At 45.0% G+C, this 22,764-nt stretch overlaps 2 protein-coding genes across 2 annotated transcripts; both read right to left on the minus strand.

The window, feature by feature from the left end:
• pdzk1ip1 (PDZK1 interacting protein 1) lies at window positions 1-2,874 on the minus strand. Its single transcript, XM_088078180.1, has 5 exons — window positions 2,708-2,874; window positions 2,273-2,396; window positions 1,699-1,782; window positions 1,326-1,400; window positions 1-1,166 (listed from the first exon to the last, which is right to left on the minus strand). The coding sequence occupies exons 1-5, from the start codon at window positions 2,772-2,774 to the stop codon at window positions 1,094-1,096; spliced, it is 423 nt and encodes a 140-aa protein (XP_087934306.1). The 5' UTR covers window positions 2,775-2,874; the 3' UTR covers window positions 1-1,093.
• A 130-nt stretch (window positions 2,875-3,004) lies between these two features.
• Window positions 3,005-20,820, minus strand: nwd1 (NACHT and WD repeat domain containing 1). The gene is given in 20 exon segments (XM_088077267.1): window positions 3,005-5,080; window positions 5,313-5,418; window positions 5,899-6,452; window positions 7,428-7,701; window positions 8,535-8,683; window positions 9,679-9,769; window positions 9,868-10,061; window positions 10,116-10,188; window positions 10,265-10,464; window positions 10,559-10,681; window positions 12,188-12,385; window positions 12,649-12,813; window positions 13,434-13,551; window positions 13,808-13,961; window positions 14,046-14,168; window positions 14,170-14,247; window positions 14,463-16,204; window positions 16,903-17,019; window positions 18,134-18,219; window positions 20,697-20,820. Coding segments are annotated over 20 exon segments (4,983 nt in total). The 3' UTR covers window positions 3,005-4,766.
• Window positions 20,821-22,764: the final 1,944 nt, after the last annotated feature.

Raw genomic sequence — 22,764 nt, forward strand, 5'->3', positions numbered from 1 at the left:
TTATTGGATTCAATTTTATTTTATTCATAAAGCTCATTATCACAAGCCACAATCTGTCAAAACATGAAATGATGAACAGTGAGGAACAGAAGGAGAAATTACCACAAAAATTAGCAAGAAATTGGTACAAAGTAAAAGAAATACCTGAAAATTAGCTTTTTAAAATAATTGTCTGTTGTTATTATTCACTATAACTCAGTTCAGTTCCATTTTATTTATAAAGTCCATTATCATAATTATCATAAGCGGCTTTACAGCAGACGACATCTTTCCGTCCTTTCAGCCTCACAGCAAGAAAACTGAAAAAAAAACCTAAAAAAAATAGATAATGAGGAAAAGATGTTTTTCTTTCAAAATTATGGGAAGTTGTCATAAGAAGATTACCGAAAAGAAAAATAGCAAGAAATTGATAAAAAGTAGAAAATTACCCAAAAGTTATTTTTTTATAAAAGAAAGAAAGTTTTTTTTAAAAAAAGGAAATTACCTGGAATAAGTGCTTGAAAAATTAAAAATGTTCTTATATAATTTTAAATCTGTAATTATGATAAATATACATCTCAGTTTTCCTTCAATTTTTTCACGAGACATTTTTCTCTATTTTTTTCCAAAAATAATTTTCTAAATGTTCTTATTTTGTGCAGTTTGTGAAACATGTCTTATCGAGCTGCTAACTGCCTTTATTTCATGTTTTTGAAAGAAATCTCACAGATTTAAGGGCTGCTAGTTTTTTTTGCTTATTTTGTCGTTTAACTGCTCGATGCCGTCTTCCCGTATTAAAAAAAATAATAATAAAATCTAAAAAGCAGCTGGTCAGAGACAAAAGACCAACACAGAACCGGCCCTTTAAATCTTCACGTACAGTAAAAAAGATTAATAATCAGAATAATAATGTCACTGTTTCTGCTAAATGATTTGCATAAAGACTGAAAACAAAAGAAGAAGATACATGATGTCTCCACCCACCGAGGACAACAGGGACAGTAAAACAAAGACGCATCCGTAAATGTTTTTTCCATGAAAGTAAGTGTGTGTTTTATGTCTCCGTCCAGAGTCGGGAGGACGACCCTCAGCCAGCAGGATCAGTGCAGGACGGTCACATGGCGGTGACTTTGTCTTCTGTGCCGTCCATCACCAGGTTGTCGTAAGCGTTTGTGTCCTCTTTGCTCCTGAAACACAAACTTTGTCTTCAAAACTCAAATCACAGTCAGTGTTGGGAAAAAAATGAAATAAAAATACATATATATATATATAATAATAATACACACATTTATATATATATATATATATATATCTTATCTTATCTATGTATTTTTTGTAGTTTTTACCTGACCATGTCCAGAGTCGTCTCGTAGGTGTTTTCGTTGGTCATTTCTCTCACCGACTCCATGCTGCTCTTCTTCCTGCAAACAGGTAAAAAAAATTTTAATTTTGTCTGTAAATTAGATTTTAGAAACACTAAAGACATGATTTAAAATAGAGAATATAAAATACAAAAAATATAGAAAAGGAAAATACATATATGTGTGTAGATGTTAGGACATTTCTTGGAATTATTGTGTTTCTAAGATTTCAGGACATTTCTCAGATTTCAGGATGTTAGGGTCTGAGCTAGGACCTCTGTCAGGTGGTTCTCCGGTTTTCGAAATGAGGGACAGACAGGAGGACAAATAACTGTAAGAATATGGTTGTAGTTTTTACCTGACCGTGTCCAGAGTCGTCTCGTAGGTGTTTTCGTTGGTCATGACGAGCTCATCTTCTCTCACCGACTCCACGCTGCTCTTCCTGCAAACAGGTAAAAAAATATTTAATTTGTCTTTAAATTATTAGAAAATAAAGAATTTATGAGCAATGCTAAGATTTTAGAAGCACCTCAAAAACAACATTTACACCAAAAACAAAATCTATGAAGTAAAATATCCATAGAGAATAAATAATACAAAAAAATAAAGAAAAGGAAAATATAGATATAAAGAATATGACCTGAATTTAATATAATTTAAAGCTAAATTAAAAAACGTGACGAGGGCGCTGAGCAAATTAACAAGAAATGGCCACAAAAACAGCAAGAAATCAGTGAAAAGTTACCAGAAAATTACCTGAAAATAAAAGTAAAAAACAAAAAAAAACAAATCAAATACATGAAAATGATTTCAAGAGTGCTAAAAATGTTCTATTTCTTCTTTTCTGAAAATATCAAAATCCATGTGTATATTTTCTGTATTTTGTATTTATAGTAAACGTAGATATTAAAGCTGTCCTCTGACAGACGGACCTGCGGGACTCGTCACACCACGATTTCTTCACCAGGAGGGCGACGAAGGTGAGGAAGAGGAAGGCGACGACGGCGATGATGCCGGTGAGCCACTGAGGCAGCAGACGCTCCGGCTGAGTCTGAGCTGCAACACAAACACACACACACACACACACACGGTCAGAGGTCAGAGGTCAGAGGTCGTCCAGAGTCGGTTTGAACCTCTGCGCCGTTTTTTCAAATGTTTGTTTTCCATAAAAACTATTTTTCAGATTTCAAAATAAAGCAGCGAATGCTTCACATGCTATGAAGTAAAAATTACAGTGAAGTGAAAAGTCTCAGATTCCGTCTGAAACGTAGCGAAATATTAGTATCATGAAACAAACACTCAGATCACACAGATTATACAGGTGTACCGGTGTGACAGCGGGTCAGCCGCATTGTTCCGGCTCGTACCTGCCTGGGCCGTCACCGCGCCGACGCTCAGCAACAAACAGGAAATCAGCGCACAGAGTTTCCTCATGGCTGCTGCTCCGCTCTGACAGAAAAAAGACAAAACGTGGAGAAAAAGTGAAGCTTCAGACGTCGAGTTAAAACCTGAAACTGTCAGCAGAGTCTCCGGTTAATGTTTAACCCCGAGTCACAGTACAGGCTGTGACTCACAGGAAAAGCTTTTATCTCTGTGTTTACAGCCTCACACACACACACACACACACACTTTAAATCAACACACGAAGGTTTCTTTACTTTGTTTTGAGGAGTCGACTCAGATCCGTTTCTGCCAGTTTCACTCAGTAAGAACGAGTCAAACTTCCACTGGGGACGAGTCCTCTTCTATAAAAAAAAGAAATATAATAATTAATAAAAACAAAATTAATAATAAATAAAAACATATGATAAAAAATAATATATAAAAAATATAGCATTTAATATAAATATAACATATAATAAAATACACTATCAAACTCTCTCAGCCCTGAATCGTGTCTGCAGGATGAAACAGCTCCACCAAAAAAGTAGGACATCTTTATGTTGCCTGAGAGACAATATTCAGGGGAAAATCTTTAACAATATCTTGTTATTGCTTCAAAAGCTTAAATGCTGCAATAAATAAAATAACACTTTAATAACCTCAGAGCTCCTCCCTCTGCAGTCTGGTGTTTGGTCAGTCAGAGGACACAGATCAGACGTATTTTACTGAATCATCAAACGCAAACTTAAAAAAAATTTAAAAATTAGGAGACATTTTAAAGAAATAATTCACTGAAAATCCGTCACACGCCTGCTGAGGTCTGAAGGAGCGCCGGTCTGCAGCAGAGTCAGAGAGTATTTTTGGCATAATGTGGCAAGATGACATCAGTGTTGTTACACCTTCAGCTGCTGCAGTTTCATTCGATAAGCAGAAAAAAGTATTCTGGTAAAAATATGAGGATTACAGAAACCTAAAAATGCTTTTTTTTTTAAGTCATAAAAATATGAAACAGGACGTTTACTGCGTATAAGGCGATGTTCAGACGAGAACGGCCCGACTAAAAACACAGTCTTTCCTTTGTGTTTTTAAAAAGATCCACGTTCACATGATAACATTGTGAGAGCGATCCTCGTGCACACGCATCTGCAAAAATATCTGAAAACGCTGCAGTCTGCACGCCGGGCCAGTAGGTGGCGGTGTAACTTTGAAATGAAACACCACAGAAGAAGACCACGCGAAGACGATGGCAAAGACACGAGAACAAAGCCCCCAAGACGTGCGCCAGGCTCTGATGCAGATTTACGCAGTGACCAGAAGTCGAATTACATCGTCAGAGTCGCACACGTGATGCACACGGGACCAGAAAGACTTCTCCCGTTGACTTCCATCAGGAAAGAGACGTCCGTTTTTTGTGAGAGTCAGGATGACTCAATTCACGATCTAACTTTAATCAGTTCAGTTCGTTAACATTTGAAAAGTCTAAAGGAGCGTCAGGTTTTTGTATTTTATACCCCCATCAAGCTAGCAAAGCGCCAAACCAAGTCAGTCGCTCCGCCGGCGGAAGTTTCCGGCTCGGCGCGGTCGGCTGCACTCTGCCGCCCTCAGTCTCTAGTGCGAAAGCCTCATGGGCGTGTAGATCTGGGTATTTTATACTCGCAAAAAGAGCTTTTTTCAGCTTCATGCACCAATGAGCAGCTCTCGTAGGAATGAACGGGGCCCCGCCTCCAACGCTGTATCCAGACTTCCATTAATACATTTACGGGATCTGCACATCGTCCGTTTACACGGTGACAGAGGGGGCGGCGTTTTCAAAAGATTACACTCTGTTGTCGAGTAAACGAAAGACCGAACCACAACAAAAGTTTCATGCAGGAACTGTCACCGTGGAAACGGGCCCTGAGTCCCGATAGAGCTGAATTTATTTATTTTCTAGCTGTGAAAACTGATTTTTCCTGGTTGTGTTTTGAAACTCCCTGCTGCAGAGCGCTGTGGAGGTCCTGGGGCCCCCCGTGTGTCCCCTCTGTGGGCCCCCGCTGTGGGCCCCTACAGTATGCAGCAGGTGGAGGAGGGTTTGGTTCTGAGCATGCTCATGACATTGAGGTTGAACTGGGCCGGGTTGTAGTCCTGCACGTCGGAGCCAGAGCTCTGCGGGCCCTCCTGGTTCCTCTTGTCCCTGGAGGTGACCCGGTACTGCGCCTTGACGTTCCTCAGAGGGTTGTAGTCCGGACTGATGTGCTCCGGACAGCGAAACACCTCCCTGATGACGCAGCCCTGCTGGGACAACGCCACGAAGCCGTTCCTGTAGGTCACCATGCGGACGACGGGGGAGTAGACGTACTGAACGTACAGCAGGTTTCCTGTCAGAGAGACGACACGAGTTTGATCCTGGACCGTTAATAGTCCTGCACGGCCGTCTGCAGGAACATTTCAGAGATCTGCTCATCAAACCAGAAAATTGTTGAAAATACAAACGCTAGTTTATGGTAGCAGAGAGAGCGAGAGACACATTTCAACATTGTTTTGGAATAAATTCTGTTTTTCCGACATTATTTGGAGACGTGTCCACCAGTCCACCAGTGAGAGACGCACCTGTCACGACGTCCCAGACTTTGATGGTTCTGTCTTGAGATCCAGTGAAGACGAACTGGTCGCTGTCAGAGAACGCAGCCGAGAGGACGCCCTCGAAGAAAAAGCCCTGAACATGAAGAGAACAGCAGATCGAAGTCAGACTGGAGACACGAAGAGACATCATGTCGGTCTACGTGCTGATAAACAGGACCGGATTTAGAAAACTGACCTCATGATTCAAATTGATCGCCTTTTGAATGATCCAACATGGAGTCATAAAATCCTCAAACTGATCTTTTAAAATTTGCCTTTTTCTGTGGAAGTGTGAGTTAAAGCTCTCGCTCAGAGGTGTGACTTTTTTGATTTAAAATAAATATAAAATACGTCATTTTAAAGCTGTATGTCCCACATGTATGTCACAGAGGGCGTAAACATGGACATTTATCCATAGCTTTTTTAAAATCTAATTTTACAAATATGCTACGTTTGTGGAATTTTGACAAGCTATTGCCTTTTTCCCGTGTTTTTGAAAGAAATCGTACCAGTTTTGTTCAAAGGTTAAAACATGTCCTCTGGTGTTTGACTGCAGATGTACAGTCGCTCTGACCTTGTACTCCATGGTGTGGTCCAGGACCAGCGGGCTGAGGGCCCACAGCCTCTGGACGGCGTCCTCAGAGCCCACCAGGGCGTGAGTCCCCCAGTTACTGGCTGTCACACAGGTGACTCTGCTGCGGTGCGGCTCCAGAGCAGAGCTGCCGCCGCCGCCGAAGTCGTGGAGCTTCACCTCCCCGCAGCTCGTCCCGTACAGCAGCCGGCGGTCGGACAGCAGGGCCATGGAGGACAGCGGGGCGTGGAGGAGGGACAGGGGGACCGCCTCCAGGGGCCCCTCTACCGTGGGGAAGCTGTCTCTGCTGCTGATCTCAAACAGACATACAGAGTCCTCGTAGGCCACCGCCACGTGCTTCTCCTGGGAGCTGACGGCGAGGCAGAGCACCCGGCTGAGGCTCTCCGGCGGCGGGATGCAGAGCGTCTCCTGGGGCAGTGCCAGCGGGTAGATGAGGACGGTGCCGGAGGTCAGACCGCAGAGCAGCAGCCGTTTGTGCTGAGCCAGCTCCAGACAGCAGACCTCAGCAGAGACCGCCAGATGCTCCGAGAGACAACCTGCAGGGAGGTCGGAGGAGGCGTCACCGCAGGATGAAGGTGCTGCTACATATGCATCAACATTTCTCCTTCTCTGTGGGAATTATGCTGCCTTCATGTGCTCCTCAGAAACATCCTAGTTAACATATTTATGCTGCGTTCATTGTCAAGTCAGGAACATTTAGCTTATAGAGCCCAACCCGACCTTTAGTTTAAGACAGCTGTCACACAGATGTTTTTACTTTAATGCAGAGCAACACAGAGCGCAGCCTTCGTCTCCTCTGCTCCACTCAGCGGTCTGTCTCTCCTCTGAGCCCCGCCCACCGCCAAACACCACCCACCACAGATGAAAATGCAGTATGAGACTTTGTTTATGTCATTTACTGAAGTTATGAGAGCTCGTTTCATTTCAGCTCAGTGAGAGTCTCACGTTTTGCTTTCCATGAAAACGCCAGTGTTTCTCCGTCCTGCTCGGAGGAGAGAGGAGGAGAGGAGTTCACAGCGTACAGCCACAATAACCACTGCGAAGTGAAACCAAAGCTCTGCGAACAAAAAGCCAACGTGGTTCATTTATTACATGTCAGAAGTTGATAATTCCGTGTTGGATTTTCTGACTTCGGATCTAAAAACACTCTAGTGCATCTGCTCTGGAAAACATGGATGCCTGCAGGAAACTCTGAGCGAGCCTCTGAACATCAGAAGTATGGACTGAGGACCTGTATGAGCCACCACAGCAGCAGACACCCCGTCTCACATGGAAAACTTTTTGGTGATTTTTAGATCTTACGATCGGCTGCATGCAGATTCACTGATGCAGGAAGCTAACAGAGACGGGAGGAGTCGGCTACAGGCTCACAGAGACTTCAATCAAACACAGATCAACTGGATGGAAATGCCACTACGAAGTTGTTAAAACACGTTTTCACGACGAGCTCAATGAAGCGCAGCTTTAACGTATCAGTGAGTTACGAACACGTGAACAGCTGAACATCTGACCTGTGTTGTTGTTCCAGCTGATGACTTCCGTCTGGCTCTGCTGTCGGACGTAGAAAACCCGGTCTGCGTCTTTAGTGAGGGCAACATGGGCGCAGCCAGCGGGGACGTGGGCGACGGGTCTGTGGCGGGTGTCGTATTTCAGGCTCCACACATGGACGCAGGCGGCAGCCGTTGAGGCAGAAACCACGAAGCCGCGATACAGACGGACAGACGTGACGGGAGAGTCTGAACCACGCAGAGAGTCCAACAACGAGCCTGTGGTCACCGACCAGATCTGACAACAGGAAGTTCAGACAGGAAACACAGGAACACGTAAATACTGATGCCGTGACCGTCACAGCTGATTCAACAACAACGGATTCAAGATTTTAAACTGAGAGGTTCATAAACCCACAGACTCTCCGGGCTGCGACCATGAAGCAGCTGGAAGGTTTTTACCGCCAACCACATCAATGTTTACCGTCGACGTTTACTGAACGTCAGCAGTCAGTCTGTCGGCGGTCGGTCTGTCACTCTTGGCGTCGGCGGTCGGTCTGTCAGTCGTGGCGTCGGCGGTCGGTCTGTCAGTCGTGGCGTCGGCGGTCGGTCTGTCAGTCGTGGCGTCGGCGGTCGGTCTGTCACTTGTGCTGTCGGCGGTAGGTCTGTCAGTCGTGGCGTCGGCGGTCGGTCTGTCACTCGTGCTGTCGGCGGTCGGTCTGTCACTTGTGCTGTCGGCGGTAGGTCTGTCAGTCGTGGCGTCGGCGGTCGGTCTGTCACTCGTGCTGTCGGCGGTAGGTCTGTCAGTCGTGGCGTCGGCGGTCGGTCTGTCACTCGTGCTGTCGGCGGTCGGTCTGTCAGTCGTGGCGTCGGCGGTCGGTCTGTCAGTCGTGGTGTCGGCGGTCGGTCTGTCAGTCGTGGTGTCGGCGGTCGGTCTGTCAGTCGTGGTGTCGGCGGTCGGTCTGTCACTTGTGCTGTCGGCGGTCAGTCTGTCAGTCGTGGCGTCGGCGGTCGGTCTGTCACTTGTGCTGTCGGCGGTCGGTCTGTCAGTCGTGGTGTCGGCGGTCGGTCTGTCACTTGTGCTGTCGGCGGTCGGTCTGTCAGTCGTGGCGTCGATGGTTAATTTCTTACTCGTATTAGCTGGTCAGCAGCTCCAGAGGCAAGCAGCCGGCAGTCTGATGACACGCAGGCGCACAAAACGCTGTCGTCGTGCTGGAGGTCGAGGAATTTGTCCACAGAGTCTCCGTCGATGTTGAAGAGGCTCAGAGTTTCATCACTTCCTGCAGAGGAAACACAAATCAGCTGGAGCATCAAAACCCCGAGAACGTTTACGGATAAACAAGAAACCAGGTTTCTGTCACACACACATGGAGCAGAAGGAGGGGGGAGACGACGGAGACACCGGCGGAGAATGACAGCGGATCGGACACCAGGGGAGAATGAGAGCAGAGGAGACACTCTGGGACATCGGCAGAGACATAGGCGGACATGAGAGCGGAGCAGACAAGGCTATGTCTCATATTTCAATCGAGGAAAAGTTATATCGCGATTTATATCGTTATCGTTTTATCGCTCAGCCCTTCATGCAGCCAATGAACTGGTTTTATTTATTTTGACAACGTGGGTAAAAAAGGCAACGAAAAACTCACAAATTACAAGAAATTAATTGATTTAGAATATTTTTTAAAAAGTGGAAAACTACATTTATAATGATCAATTCGACATATTTAAAGTTGTTACAGAATTAATATGTTGTTTGATGCACTTCTTTCAGGTAATTTCCTTCTTTTTTTTAAACATTATTTTTTTATCTTCTATATTAAGGTATTTTACTTGTACTTTTTTTCTTGCTAATTTTTGGGTCATTTTGGAAAGAAATCAAGCTAAAGCTCGGTCATCTGGGAGGAGCTCGGAGTAGAGCCGCTGCTCCTCCGCATTGAGAAGAGCCAGATGAGGCGGCTCGGGCATCTAATTAGGATGCCTCCAGGACGCCTCCCTGGTGAGGTGTTCAGGGCACGTCCCACCGGAAGGAGGCCCTGGGGAAGACCCAGGACACGCTGGAGAGACTACGTCTCACAGCTGGCCTGGGAACGCCTCGGGGTCCCCCGGGAAGAGCTGGACGAAGTGGCCGGGGAGAGGGAAGTCTGGGTTTCCCTGCTTAGGCTGCTGCCCCCACGACCCGACCCCGGATAAGCGGAAGAAAATGGATGGATGGATGGATCAAGCTAAATCGCTCAAGTTTCAAAGGCTTAAATTATCATCGTCAGAATCGTACCTGCTAACAGTATTTTTTCATCCTCGGTGACTGAAAACAAAGAGGGAACCAGAGGAAACTCGACGGCTGTCTGTCGACCCGTCCTGGAAATCTGCAGACGGGAAGGAAAATGTCATCATGAGTTATTATCGCGGAGGAAGATTTCATCACAACGTACAACGTTTCATCACAGACGGATGAAAGTCAAACCTGGTGGAGGAATCCTTTTTTAGAAACCACAAACACTTTCCCGTGTTTCGGTAAAACCACAGATTTCACCGGAGTCAAACATCTCTGCGACTTTTCCACAGTTTGAGTCCTGGTGACGGGGTGAGAAACTCTGACCAGACCAGAACCACTCAGAGAAACCACATGTTCTCCCAGAACTCCCAGCACCACCGAGCCTTTATCACCATCATCGTCATCACCATCATCGTCATCACCGTCATCGTCATCACCGTCATCGTCATCATCACCACCATCGCTGCTGCTGCCGAGGATTTCGGCTCCGTCCAACTTCAACACCTTCACCTGCAACAAGACGACATGCCGCTGAGATCTGAACGTGTTCACTGAGCCAGAAATGATCCAAACCCCGCAGGGTCACCTGAGTCCTGGTGTAAACAAAGATCAGCTGATCAGACAGGTGGAGGTGTACAGAGGAAGGGGCGGAGTCAACGGGCACCGCCCCCTGGACGCACAGCAGCTGCTCGCCGTCCGTCAGGCTCCACCTCCTCAGAGAGCCGTCAGCAGCCAATGAGAGGCAGCGTGCGGAGCCGTCGACCACTTTGACGCACAGAACTGCACCTAAAGACGTCATTATTGTTATTGTTGTTATTGTTGTTCGTTTATCATGATGTATCATTTAACCCTGAATATTGTGTTACGATCACAGACTGACCCATGTGTCCCAGCAGTGTGTGTACCAGCTGCTGCTCAGCGAGGCTCCACACCGCCACCGTGCCGTCATCTGAGCCTGCAACCAGAAGCTCCGCCTCCACGCCCACGTCCATACAGAGGACACCTGGAGACAGGACAACAGGTGAACCCTCTGCTGCTGCACCTGTCACACACCTGCCACACACCTGCCACACTCCTGCCACACACCTGCCACACACCTGTCACACACCTGTCACACACCTGCCACACACCTGTCACACACCTGCCACACACCTGCCACACACCTGTCACACACCTGCCACACACCTGCCACACACCTGTCACACACCTGCCACACACCTGTCACACACCTGTCACACAGCTCTGAAACACCTGCGGAAAACTTCATTTTTCTAATCAAAACTGCGACTTTACATTCACATGAAGCAACTAATTCAGTGTTATTTCTGACTTTGTCCTCGTTTCCCCGACGAGACGATTCATCAGATGTTTTTACCCGATTGATTCAAACACGCCTAAAGTTGTAAAAATGTCGCAATAATTAAAAGTAGAGTTGAGGAGTTTGCTAAAATCGCTCTCAGTAATCAGGGTTCCTTCAGAGATTTAAGAGTTAATATTGCTGCTCTTATTAAATTTAAGACCAATTTCACAATAACTAAAGCTGAAGGACAGTTTTGCTAAAATATTTATTGTGACATAAAACGGGATATTTTTTGTTCTGTGAGAACGTATAAACGTACGAGTGGAACACGTGGATCAATCCTAGTCAATCCTACTTCTGCCAAACATTTTAAAGACTTTTGAAAGATCGATTTAAGACATTTTAATACAAATTAAGGCCGTATTTTTATTTCAGTTAATGCAGTCTCTTTTAGGACTTTTAAAGGATCTGTGGGAACTCTGATTAATATTTACTGATTATTTTCTCCTTTATTGTATTTTATTTCTCACAGTTTGATTTCAATAACTGGCTGTCTCTGTCCACTTATTTCTTAGGCGTCCCTGAGGGACGACAGGTGCATCTGAGAAAATTAGAATATTGTGACAAAAAAGTTAAAGAATTTCCATCAATTATTTAAGAAAGTGAAATTTTAATATATTCTGGACTCATTACATAAACCAAAATGTTCAAGCATTTTTTCTGTTTTGATTTTAATAATATGGCTGACATGTAAAAAAAAAAAAAAAAAAGAGAGGAGCTGAGGGCGACTGTCAAAGCAACCTGAGGACATAATGAAGACACTTTTCATTGTTGGACGTTTCTGTGCTGTAAATCACTTTTTGGATGATCTTAGAAATATTCTAATAATCTGAGATTATGGATTTCTGATTCCCATGAGCTATAAGACATAATCATCAAAATTTAAACAAAAAAAGGCTTAAAATATTTTTGATTTACGTGTAATGAATATACAAGATATGAAAGTTTACCTTTTTGAATGAATGTTATTTTCATGATATTCTAATTTTTTGAGCCGCAGCTGTATTATGAAACTGAAGAAAAGTCTGAAGCACGTTTGCCTTTGAAACGCAGCTTTTACCTCCTGCTGAAGTTAGTATTTTATTTACTATTTCAAAATATAGTTTTGTGACGTAAAAGCCATAAAAGCGTCAGCTTTAACTTCCTGACCTCCGTGCAGGCCGCTCAGCGCGTGCTGCAGCGCCCCGCCCGGCTGCTGCAGGAAGCTGCACTTTGGCACGAGGATGGGCTCGGGACTCGTCAGTAACCGCTCCTCACACTGCCGACACAGCTGGCCAATCACAGCGGGGAAAGGCGCGGCCAAGGAGCACAGCCTCGCCAACAGCTCGGTGTAAAACAGAGACGTGTCTGCAGACACAAAGAAAAACTCAACCTTTTTCATTCAGAGACAATTTAGGACCCATCGAATGTTTGGAATAAAAATGAAACGCAAATAAAACAAACATCAATAATATAAAAGTAAAAAATAAATAAAATAAAAAAAACACACATCAATAATATAATATAAAAAACAGACAAAAAAGATCAATAATATGAAATTAAAAAACAAACAAACAAAAAAATCAATTTTAAAAAAATCAGTAATGTAATATCAGCAGAGAATAACTGACCCATGTGACCATCCAGGAAGTCCAGACTGGGTTTGATCAGGACCAGAGTGTCTCGGACCAGTCTGGACTCAGTGCAGTCCATGTACTGGGAGCACTGGTCCAGGTCCTGGATCACACTGGACACCCCACACACCCTGCTCTTACAGTACAGCCACTCCGCGCTGCCTGAAATCAAACACATCACACTCATTAATCAATAATCAGTCATCAAGAATTCATCTGCTGAGCTGGTTTGTGCTGAGAGAAAATCCTCACGTGCCGAATGATTAATCAGCTGGTTTTAAAAACGAAACCGCTGCTTTAAATTTGAAAATTACACGAAAAAAGGCCCAAAAATGTTTAAATATTATTAATTTTTCTTCCTGTGCTGTTGCACCTCATTTTTTCTGCAAACAGGAAAACATTTTGTAAAACAATAAAAAAAAAAAAAAAACATGAAATTTTCTGAGATGTTGTTGTGTTTTGTGAAATTTTGTTTTTCGAGGTTTTAATGTTTCATGTAATGTTTTCCGGGATGATTCTGTGAAATTTTGTGTTTTCTGAGATGTGGTGATTTGTGAAATGTTTTCCCAGATGTTCTCATGTCTTGTAAAATGTTCTGTTTTTTGAGACGTCGTTGTGTTTTGTGTTTATATATAAATATATGTTTGAATATTTAAATGTATATTTTACGGTTCTGTTACATTATTGTGCGACACTGTGATGGCGTCACATCACTGTGTTTTTTTGTATAATTTCATAAATATTGTTTCTGTTTTGTGGTACGAAAAGTGCGTTTCTCATACCGATGACTTCCTGTCGCAGCTCGTCCCACAGACCGGCGTGCAGCAGGTGGGAGGGCAGCTCCTGCAGCTTCCTGACGTTAGCCAATCCTGGAGCGAACCACAGCGGCTGGGGCGGGACCTGAGACACCAAACAGCCAATGAAAACGGCGTGAACCTTCAGGTGATCACTTCCACAGTCAGTTCACATGAACGTCTTCACACAGGTGAAGGACGTAGAAATACCACAGTGTAGAAATACCACAGTGTAGAAATACTCCTTTAAAAGTTTTTTTTGCTGAATACTGGATTCTGATTAGTCGAGCATTCTGCGGTCTGTTTCTGACAGACTGTCGCTGATGTGTTGTCATGGTTACAGCCGGACGAGTCGTCTGTACCTTTCTGTCAGACAGCAGCAGCGTCAGACCCGGCAGCGCCGCCGGCTTCAGTTTCCCTGACCACCGACCCAGGAAGTACTCCGCCAGGATCCTTAAGCTCCGCCCCCGCCGCTCTGAGGTCAGATACCGAGCCGAGACCGCCTCGTACAGACGCCTGCACGCAAACACGCGTCAGTCAGACGTTTGACATTTGACCTCTGACCTGATGATAATATGTGTGATTGTGTTTCTTCCTCACCGGTTGTTGAGGGCGATGGCGGCGACCCCGCCCGTCCAGCGCTCCTCCAGCTGATCCTCGAGGTCCCGTTTGAGTCGAGCCCAGAGGAGGGGGGGCAGCCGGATCAGCGAGGGGTGGGAGGGAGGAGTACCTGTACACCTCAGCAATGACATCATCGTCCAGGGACATGAGGTCACGCAGCTCGGCCTCCAGCAGCCCGTCCCTGAGGAGTCACATGATCGGTTTGTTTACTTGTGTTTTTTCGCCGTTAACCCTTTAAAACCTGGTCAGACGCCTTTCACAGGTGTTTAAATCTTTGTGACCTCAAAACCGGAAATACAGAAAACTAGACTTAAAAACTTTAAATTGTGTTAAAAATATTTAAGGACGTTTCTCAGATTTAAACGTGACCTTGGACTGACCCGACAGTCTCCTCACCTCGCCAGAGTGATGTATCCTAAAGCCCCGCCCACCAGCTCCTTCCCATGTTTCTCCTCCAGCATCAGGAAGAGCTGTGACATCATTTCCTGTGTGCTGGCACCCAAGCGTGTCTCTGTGAGCGGGGTGAAGGACGTCCAGCGTTTGGCGGCGGACAGGATCAGTTTGAGGTGCAGCGGACAGCCGGTCGCCTCGAAGCTCTGCAGTGCGGCGGCGCTCTGCTCGGCCGTCAGGGTTCGTTTAGACGCTCGCAGGAACGACTCCATCACCTGTCGGCCTTCGTCACGCAACAAACGCTCCACTTCAAAGAAACTCCCCAAACTCCTCAACTTCAGCCGCATGTTGGCGAACGCTTCGCTGTTGGTGTCCATGGAAACCACCAGGTGGATGTTGGGCGGGAGGTCGGCGGGCAGCCAGCGGAGTCTGTGAGCGTGGTGCCGGTCTGAGAGCTGATCCAGAGTGTCCAGGATGACGAGCAGCGTGTTCCCGCGCTGCGACGCCTCAGCGAGGACGTTCCTGAAGAAGCGCAGCAGCTCCAGGTGCGTGTTTGCCGTCAGCGGCGAGGGTGGAGCCAATCCACAAGCCAAACAGATCTGCAGGCAGACGCTTCGGAGGACGTGGTCGATGTCCGGTCTCTGAGGGTGACGAGCCGACAGCAGCCGGATCACCACCGCCGCCCCGGGCTCCAGGACGCTACGCATCTCCTGCGCCAGTTTGCACAGCAGCGCCGTCTTCCCCATCCCGGCGGCGCTGTGCACCACCAGCGGGGCGTGGTGGACGTTGGTGGACTCCCACATGGTGCAGCAGAGTTTACCCAGAAGCCCCTCCCTGCCCTGGAGACCTCTGCACAGCTCCGCGCTCATGGCGGCGTGCCATCTGACCTCCTCAAGCACCCGCTCTGACATTTCCTCCTTTACCTCCTCAATGCTTCCCCAAATCCTCCCGCGCCTTCCCTCTGCAGGCGAATCGACCGCCGCTTCGATCCTGGCCTTTATCTGCGACACAAACTGCTCGCAGATGGCGTCCAAGTACTGAGCGTGCTCTTTGCGTTTGGGGTCGATGCTTCCTTTGCTGAGCTCCACGCAGTGCAGGTTGAGGATCTGCTGCCGCGTGGCGTAGAGGCGGGACTTGAGGCCGGCGAGGAGTCCCTGAGCTTCTGCGTCCAGCAGCCCGTTGGCGGTCAGGTCCATGAATTTAGCGAGACGTTTGGGGCCGTCCCTCACCCTCTGGCGGGGAATCTCTCGTACGAAGAGCAGAGCCAACGTTTTGCCGCCATCCTTCCACAGACCGCGTTCGAACTCCCGCTCTGTGACTGTGGACAAGAAGAGGACGCTTAGATGTGAGACATACTTTGAGACAAAGGACAGACTGTGAGGACGTCTCTGACCTGATGTGAAGAAGTCTTGTTTCTGCTCAGCTGTGATGTCACCGGCTGCTTCGGCGTCTGTGGCGGCGGCACGTAGGAGCTGCAACAGTTGAGTCTCTGTGAAACGCCAGGAGAGGAGGTTTTTGTCCCGCTGAGGGACGCTCTCGGGTCGGAGGTCGCTGTAGTGGGGGAAGTGAGCCGTGATTGGCTGAAGCACGTAGGTGGGCGGGACCGCATTGTTGTCCTTTAAGAACCACTGACTCAGCTGCTTGACGCCTTCGGCGTTTTTCGACAGTTTGGACAAAAGGACCTCAAAGTGTTTCTCCGGGACGAGGCGAGGAAGAGTTCGGTGGCCGTACCTGTTCCCCAGCAGAGCCTGAGGAGCCGCCGCAAAATAAAGAGAAGAAGAAAGAGCTGAAAGATTAAATACTGATCACATGTTTCTACGTTAACTCCGAAATCCAATGAAAAGATCGAGTTCGTGATCACCCGAAACTCGATAAAATGTCTTTAAACTTTCACACTGATTAAGTTTAACTGATCTCCGTCTGCACAGATTTACTCCGAATGAAACATCAGACTTCAGCATTTTGTTTATGTAGTTTGTCGTCATTTTCCAGGATTTCCAGGATTCATCGTCTGAGGACTTGAAAGCTGCGTTTAGGATTAACTCTTTAAAATCTTCAAAAAGACTTCATGTACCAGCTGTAATTAAAGGACACAGGCAGGATGTTCAGATTTTAGGACATTTCTAGGATTTTATGATATTAGTAGGATTTTAGGACATTTCCCAAAATTTTGGGATGTTTCTAGGATTTTAGTATGTTTCTGTGATTTTAGGACATTTATAGGATTTTGTGACGTTTCAGATTTTAGGACATTTCTTGTATTACTGATGTACTGCGTGCATGATGCAAACACATAAATAAATCAAAATAAGTTTCAGAGAATTCGATCAGAGGATGATGTAACTTTAACTCCAGTTAAAACTTAAAGAGTCTTTTCACAATAAATTTTACATCTTATCTAAATATATAAAGACAAAAAAAACAGATTTATGATTTGAGGACTCACGACAAACGCTGGACCGGCTGAAATCCTCTGACAGGTGTCGATCTCCTGCAGGATGATGTCGCCGGCCTCGTGGTCTCCAGACGAGACGCTTCGAATCCCCCAACGCAGATCCACTACCTGAACAGGAAGTGACCTCACTGATCAACCAACAGGTGCTGACGCTGCACGCATTGTGCACCGTATTATCAGATACCAGATTAGAGAATTATTGTACTTTCCTGGCTTTTTTCTTTTTTATTGTTGTTTTTAAAAATATTTCTCCAATTTATGAAACATTTCTTACCAAGTTGCTCGTTGACGTTTCCCATGTTTTTAAAAGAAATCCCACCGATGTGCTCAAGGTTTAAAGGGTTAAATACTTGTGAAAAGCATCTAAAGGCAGCAACAGAAAAGTGATGGGGGGGGGTGAATATATAAACAATGAAATTAGGAAAAAGTGCTTAAAAATTATACGAATTGTGTAACATAATTTTAAATATTTAATTTTGATAATTAAAAATATAGTTTTTCCGTAGCTTTTTTCTTTTTCCTTAGCTGTTTAAACATTATTTTCTAAATCTACTGATTTCTTGCAGTCATTGTCTTGTTCATTTGATTTTTGTTTTTTAACTTTCTTTTTCTTTGTTTTTTCCATCACTTTTCTTTTGCTGCTTTTAGACACCTTTTACAAGTATTTAACCCCTTGAATCTTGAGTACATTTGTCTGATTCTTTTCAAAAACATGGGAGAGACTCAGTGAGCAACTTGGTGAGAAATGTCCCTCAAATTACAGGAAATTAGTAGATTTTAAGCACTTTTCCCCTGTCATCTTCTTATTTGTTTATTTTATTTTATTTTATTTATTTTTCTTTGTTTTTTTTCAGGTCATTTTCTTGTACTTTTTTTTTTATTAAGTTCTCATTCATTTTTGGGTCATTTCTTTCTCTCGCTGCTCTTTGCTTTCTTCCCATATTCTCTGACATCTACTGTTTTTTATAAACTTGGAGTCACTCATGCAGCCTAACTTAAAAAAATGAACTATCCCTCACATGCAGCAGAAATATGAATCCAAAAACATCAGACAGGAAAGGAAAACACTTTCACTGCTGATAATACTTCCATGCTTTTTACTTCAATAAGCTTTTGAATGCAGGACTTTTACTGCTGGAGTATTTTCTCAGTGATATTAGTGCTGTAAAGCTGCTGTAAAGGACCTGAAGACTTCTTCTTAAAGGAAACGTTAAAAACTGACCTCAAACACGAGCCCCAGACTGCGGCAGAAAGCTAGGACTTCTGGGTAAGCTCTCTCCAGCAGGGCTTTCCTCTCGGCGCTCATATCTGAGCAGAGCGACAGAGAGAGTTCAGAGCAGAGCGACAGAGAGTTCAGAGCAGAGCAACAGAGTTCAGAGCAGAGCGACAGAGAGTTCAGAGCAGAGCGACGAAGAATTCAGAGCAGAGCGACAGAGAGAGAGTTCAGAGCAGAGCGACAGAGTTCAGAGCAGAGCGACGAAGAATTCAGAGCAGAGCGACAGAGAGAGAGTTCAGAGCAGAGCGACAGAGTTCAGAGCAGAGTGACACAGAGTTCAGAGCAGAGCGACAGAGTTCAGAGCAGAGCAATGAAGAATTCAGAGCAGAGCGACAGAGTTCAGAGCAGAGCAATGAAGAATTCAGAGCAGAGCGACAGAGTTCAGAGCAGAGCGACAGAGTTCAGAGCAGAGCGACGAAGAATTCAGAGCAGAGCGACAGAGTTCAGAGCAGAGCGACAGAGTTCAGAGCAGAGCGACGAAGAACTCAGAGCAGAGCGACAGAGTTCAGAGCAGAGCGACAGAGTTCAGAGCAGAGCGACAGAGTTCAAAGCAGAGCGACAGAGAGTTCAGAGCAGAGCGACAGAGTTCAAAGCAGAGCGACAGAGAGTTCAGAGCAGAGCGACAGAGTTCAGAGCAGAGCGACAGAGAGAGTTCAGAGCAGAGCGACAGAGTTCAGAGCAGAGCGACGAAGAATTCAGAGCAGAGCGACAGAGAGTTCAGAGCAGAGCGACAGAGTTCAGAGCAGAGCGACGAAGAATTCAGAGCAGAGCGACAGAGTTCAGAGCAGAGCGACGAAGAATTCAGAGCAGAGCGACAGAGTTCAGAGAAGAGCGACAGAGAGAGTTCAGAGCAGAGCGACAGAGTTCAGAGCAGAGTGACGAAGAATGCAGAGCAGAGTGTCAGAGTTCAGAGCAGAGCGACAGAGAGCGTTCAGAGCAGAGCGTTCAGAGCAGAGCGACAGAGAGCGTTCAGAGCAGAGCGACAGAGAGAGTTCAGAGCAGAGTGACAGAGAGTTCAGAGAAGAGCGTCAGAGTTCAGAGCAGAGCGATGAAGAATTCAGAGCAGAGCGACAGAGAGAGTTCAGAGCAGAGCGACAGAGAGTTCAGAGAAGAGCGTCAGAGTTCAGAGCAGAGCGATGAAGAATTCAGAGCAGAGCGACAGAGAGTTCAGAGCAGAGCGACAGAGTTCAGAGCAGAGCGACGAAGAATTCAGAGCAGAGCGACAGAGAGTTCAGAGCAGAGCGACAGAGAGTTCAGAGCAGAGCGACAGAGTTCAGAGCAGAGCGACAGAGAGTTCAGAGCAGAGCGACGAAGAATTCAGAGCAGAGCGACAGAGTTCAGAGCAGAGCGACGAAGAATTCAGAGCAGAGCAACAGAGAGAGTTTGGAGCAGAGCGACAGAGTTCAGAGCAGAGCGACGAAGAATTCAGAGCAGAGTGTCAGAGTTCAGAGCAGAGCAACAGAGAGCGTTCAGAGGAGAGCATTCAGAGCAGAGCGACAGAGAGCGTTCAGAGCAGAGCGACAGAGAGAGTTCAGAGCAGAGCGACAGAGAGTTCAGAGCAGAGCGACAGAGTTCAGAGCAGAGCGACGAAGAATTCAGAGCAGAGCGTCAGAGTTCAGAGCAGAGCGACAGAGAGCGTTCAGAGGAGAGCATTCAGAGCAGAGCGACAGAGAGCGTTCAGAGCAGAGCGTCAGAGTTCAGAGCAGAGCGACGAAGAATTCAGAGCAGAGCGACAGAGAGTTCAGAGCAGAGCGACAGAGAGAGTTCAGAGCAGAGCGACAGAGAGTTCAGAGAAGAGCGTCAGAGTTCAGAGCAGAGCGATGAAGAATTCAGAGCAGAGCGACAGAGAGTTCAGAGCAGAGCGACAGAGTTCAGAGCAGAGCGACAGAGAGTTCAGAGCAGAGCGACGAAGAATTCAGAGCAGAGCGACAGAGTTCAGAGCAGAGCGACGAAGAATTCAGAGCAGAGCGACAGAGTTCAGAGCAGAGCAACAGAGAGAGTTTGGAGCAGAGCGACAGAGAGCGTTCAGAGCAGAGCGTCAGAGTTCAGAGCAGAGCGACGAAGAATTCAGAGCAGAGCGACAGAGAGTTCAGAGCAGAGCGACAGAGTTCAGAGCTTGATTTCTTTCAAAAATATGAGAAGTTGGCCAGAGCAACTTATGAAGAAATTAATAAAAATTACAAGTAGAATTTCTAAAAAAAAAAAAAAAAAACAAAAATAAATGAAAATTATGATGATTTTAAAAAAATAATTTTAGATATATTGTTTTGATAATTATAGATATAACTCTTTTGACATTTTACCCTAGCTTTATTTATTCATTTAAAAAAAACAATATTCCATAATATTATTGTAATATAGTAATATTATGGAATGTAATGATATTGCATTTTTCTCGTGTTTTTTTTTCTTAAATCTTAAATTGAGCCCCCATAATTGTTCCTGAAGCAGACCTGATTTGGCCAAAATAAGATTATATGCAGCGAGGGTTGAGCTGAGCGTCTCTGACCTGTGAACGTGGAGCTGATGAACACTCGGATCATGTTGCTCTTCGTCCTCTGAGCTTCGTCTGTCCGTCCTCTCAGGACGTCCTGCAGGTTGACATGTCCTGCTGCTGCTGGACGCTCCGCCATCGTCATCCTCTTCTTCTTGAGACGGCTGCAGTCGTCTGTTCTGCCTCCCTCAGCTGCTCAGTCTGTTTCCCTCAGAGAGTTTCCTCCAGGACAACCAGTCCTCCCAGTCCTCCCAGCAGACCTGCTGATGCACCTGCACTTTACCAGTCACAGCTGCTGTACATATTATTACAAATAACTGCAGGACACAAAACACAACATGCTTTATCATCTTCTGGCGGCTGACAGTCTTTTAAAGCATGCTGCGATAGCTTCTTCTTCAGTGGTGGAAGCATTAACATCCTTTACTTTCTTTCAGTTAAGATTAAAATGTTACTTCAAAAATCTAACACAGGAGTATGTTGCAGGTGTGTGTGTCTCCATGATGGAAATTTTACTTATTTGAAAATATTTTAATTTAATTTTATTTTATTTTATTTTATTTTATTTACTTTTATTCTCCATGATGGAAATTTTGCTGCTAACCTGAAATGTCGAGTCACTTTAAACTGAACCAGACAATTCAAGCTACCAAATGTAGCCATTTGCTAACCTACAGCAAACTTTTTAAACTGCTAAACTGAACCAACCTGAACCAAACTATTTTAGCTACTAAAACTAACCGTTAGCTAACCTGAGGCAAAATTTCATTCAATTGTTAGCTAAGAATTAAAACAGCTAAAACTGCTAAACTTTAATGTTAAGTTTAAGTAAACTTTCGCTACTAGATTTTACTGTTTTTAACCTAAAGCAAACGCTTTGAACTGCTAAACTGAAATGCTAGCTAGTAACTATTTTGGCTACGAAAACTTTAACCGTTAGCTAACCTGAAGCAAAATATTTAAACTTCTCAACAAAATTTTTTGCTAAACTGAACTAAACTGTTTTAGCTAACCTGTAACAAAATGTTTAAACTGTGAAATTCAATTGTTAGGTAACTGCTAATTTTAACAAATGAACCAAACTATTTTATCTACCAAACTGAACCATTGGTTAACCTAAAGCAAAATTTTTAAACTGCTAAATGTTAGCGAACCAACCTGAACCAATTTCAGTCATTAGCTAACGGTCAAAACTACTAATTTTAACTGTAAGCTAACGGTTAAAACTGCTAAACTAAAATGTTAGACAACCTCAAACTTTGCTTCACTATTTTAACTTTAAAAAAGGTAACTCAATCAAACTTTTAACTCACATAATATTCCTAAAAATTAAATTTAAGGCATTTTAAGAGTTTTTAAGGACTCGCAGACGCCCCGTGATCACCTGGAAGGTAATTCAGGTAAATCTGACATTGTGTGAGGTTATTATTTGTAATGTTGCACTAAAGAAACCCCCCCTCTCTTGTTCTCTGTGTTTTCATGTCTTTACCAGCTGGACTGTATTGTATCATCTCCCATCACCTTCATCTCACCTGAGTGTTTACTAAGCGGGGCCCTGTGGGAGTCGTTGGGGCCCCCAGGGGCCGCCGTCCACAGCTGCAGCTCAGCACTAATTACACTGAAGACGAAGGCGAAGCTGATGATGATAATGACGATAACAAAGCTACTGTCGAGCCGGAGGCCATCGGCCGCACCTGAAGCTTTTACACAGTTACAACCCTCTGAGATCATGTGACGCACAAACAACTCATCACACAGGTGAGTTTTTTCATCAGGTACAGGTGATTTCTGTCTCCAATTAAAATCCTGACAAGTAAACAAAGCAATACAGATAAACCATTAAGGTGAGACGCAGGTGAATAGTGTAACATTTCTAACATAAAGATATCATGAAACTTGCCTGGTTGATTGCTTACATTAAGACTATTTTTTATTTTGTATTACAAGTTTTCTGAAGTTCTATTTTTAAATATACAGTTGAGGCATTAATTGAAATATGCCTTAATTTGCATGAATTTTACAGAGCGATCTCTTATATCACCCTATAAATCACAAAATACTGCCAACGGCCATTAAAACTTAC

Source organism: Plectropomus leopardus, chromosome 5 (genome assembly GCF_026936395.1).
Source record: "Plectropomus leopardus strain MGB_pleo_1.0 chromosome 5, ASM2693639v1, whole genome shotgun sequence".
NCBI lineage: Eukaryota > Metazoa > Chordata > Actinopteri > Perciformes > Serranidae > Plectropomus > Plectropomus leopardus.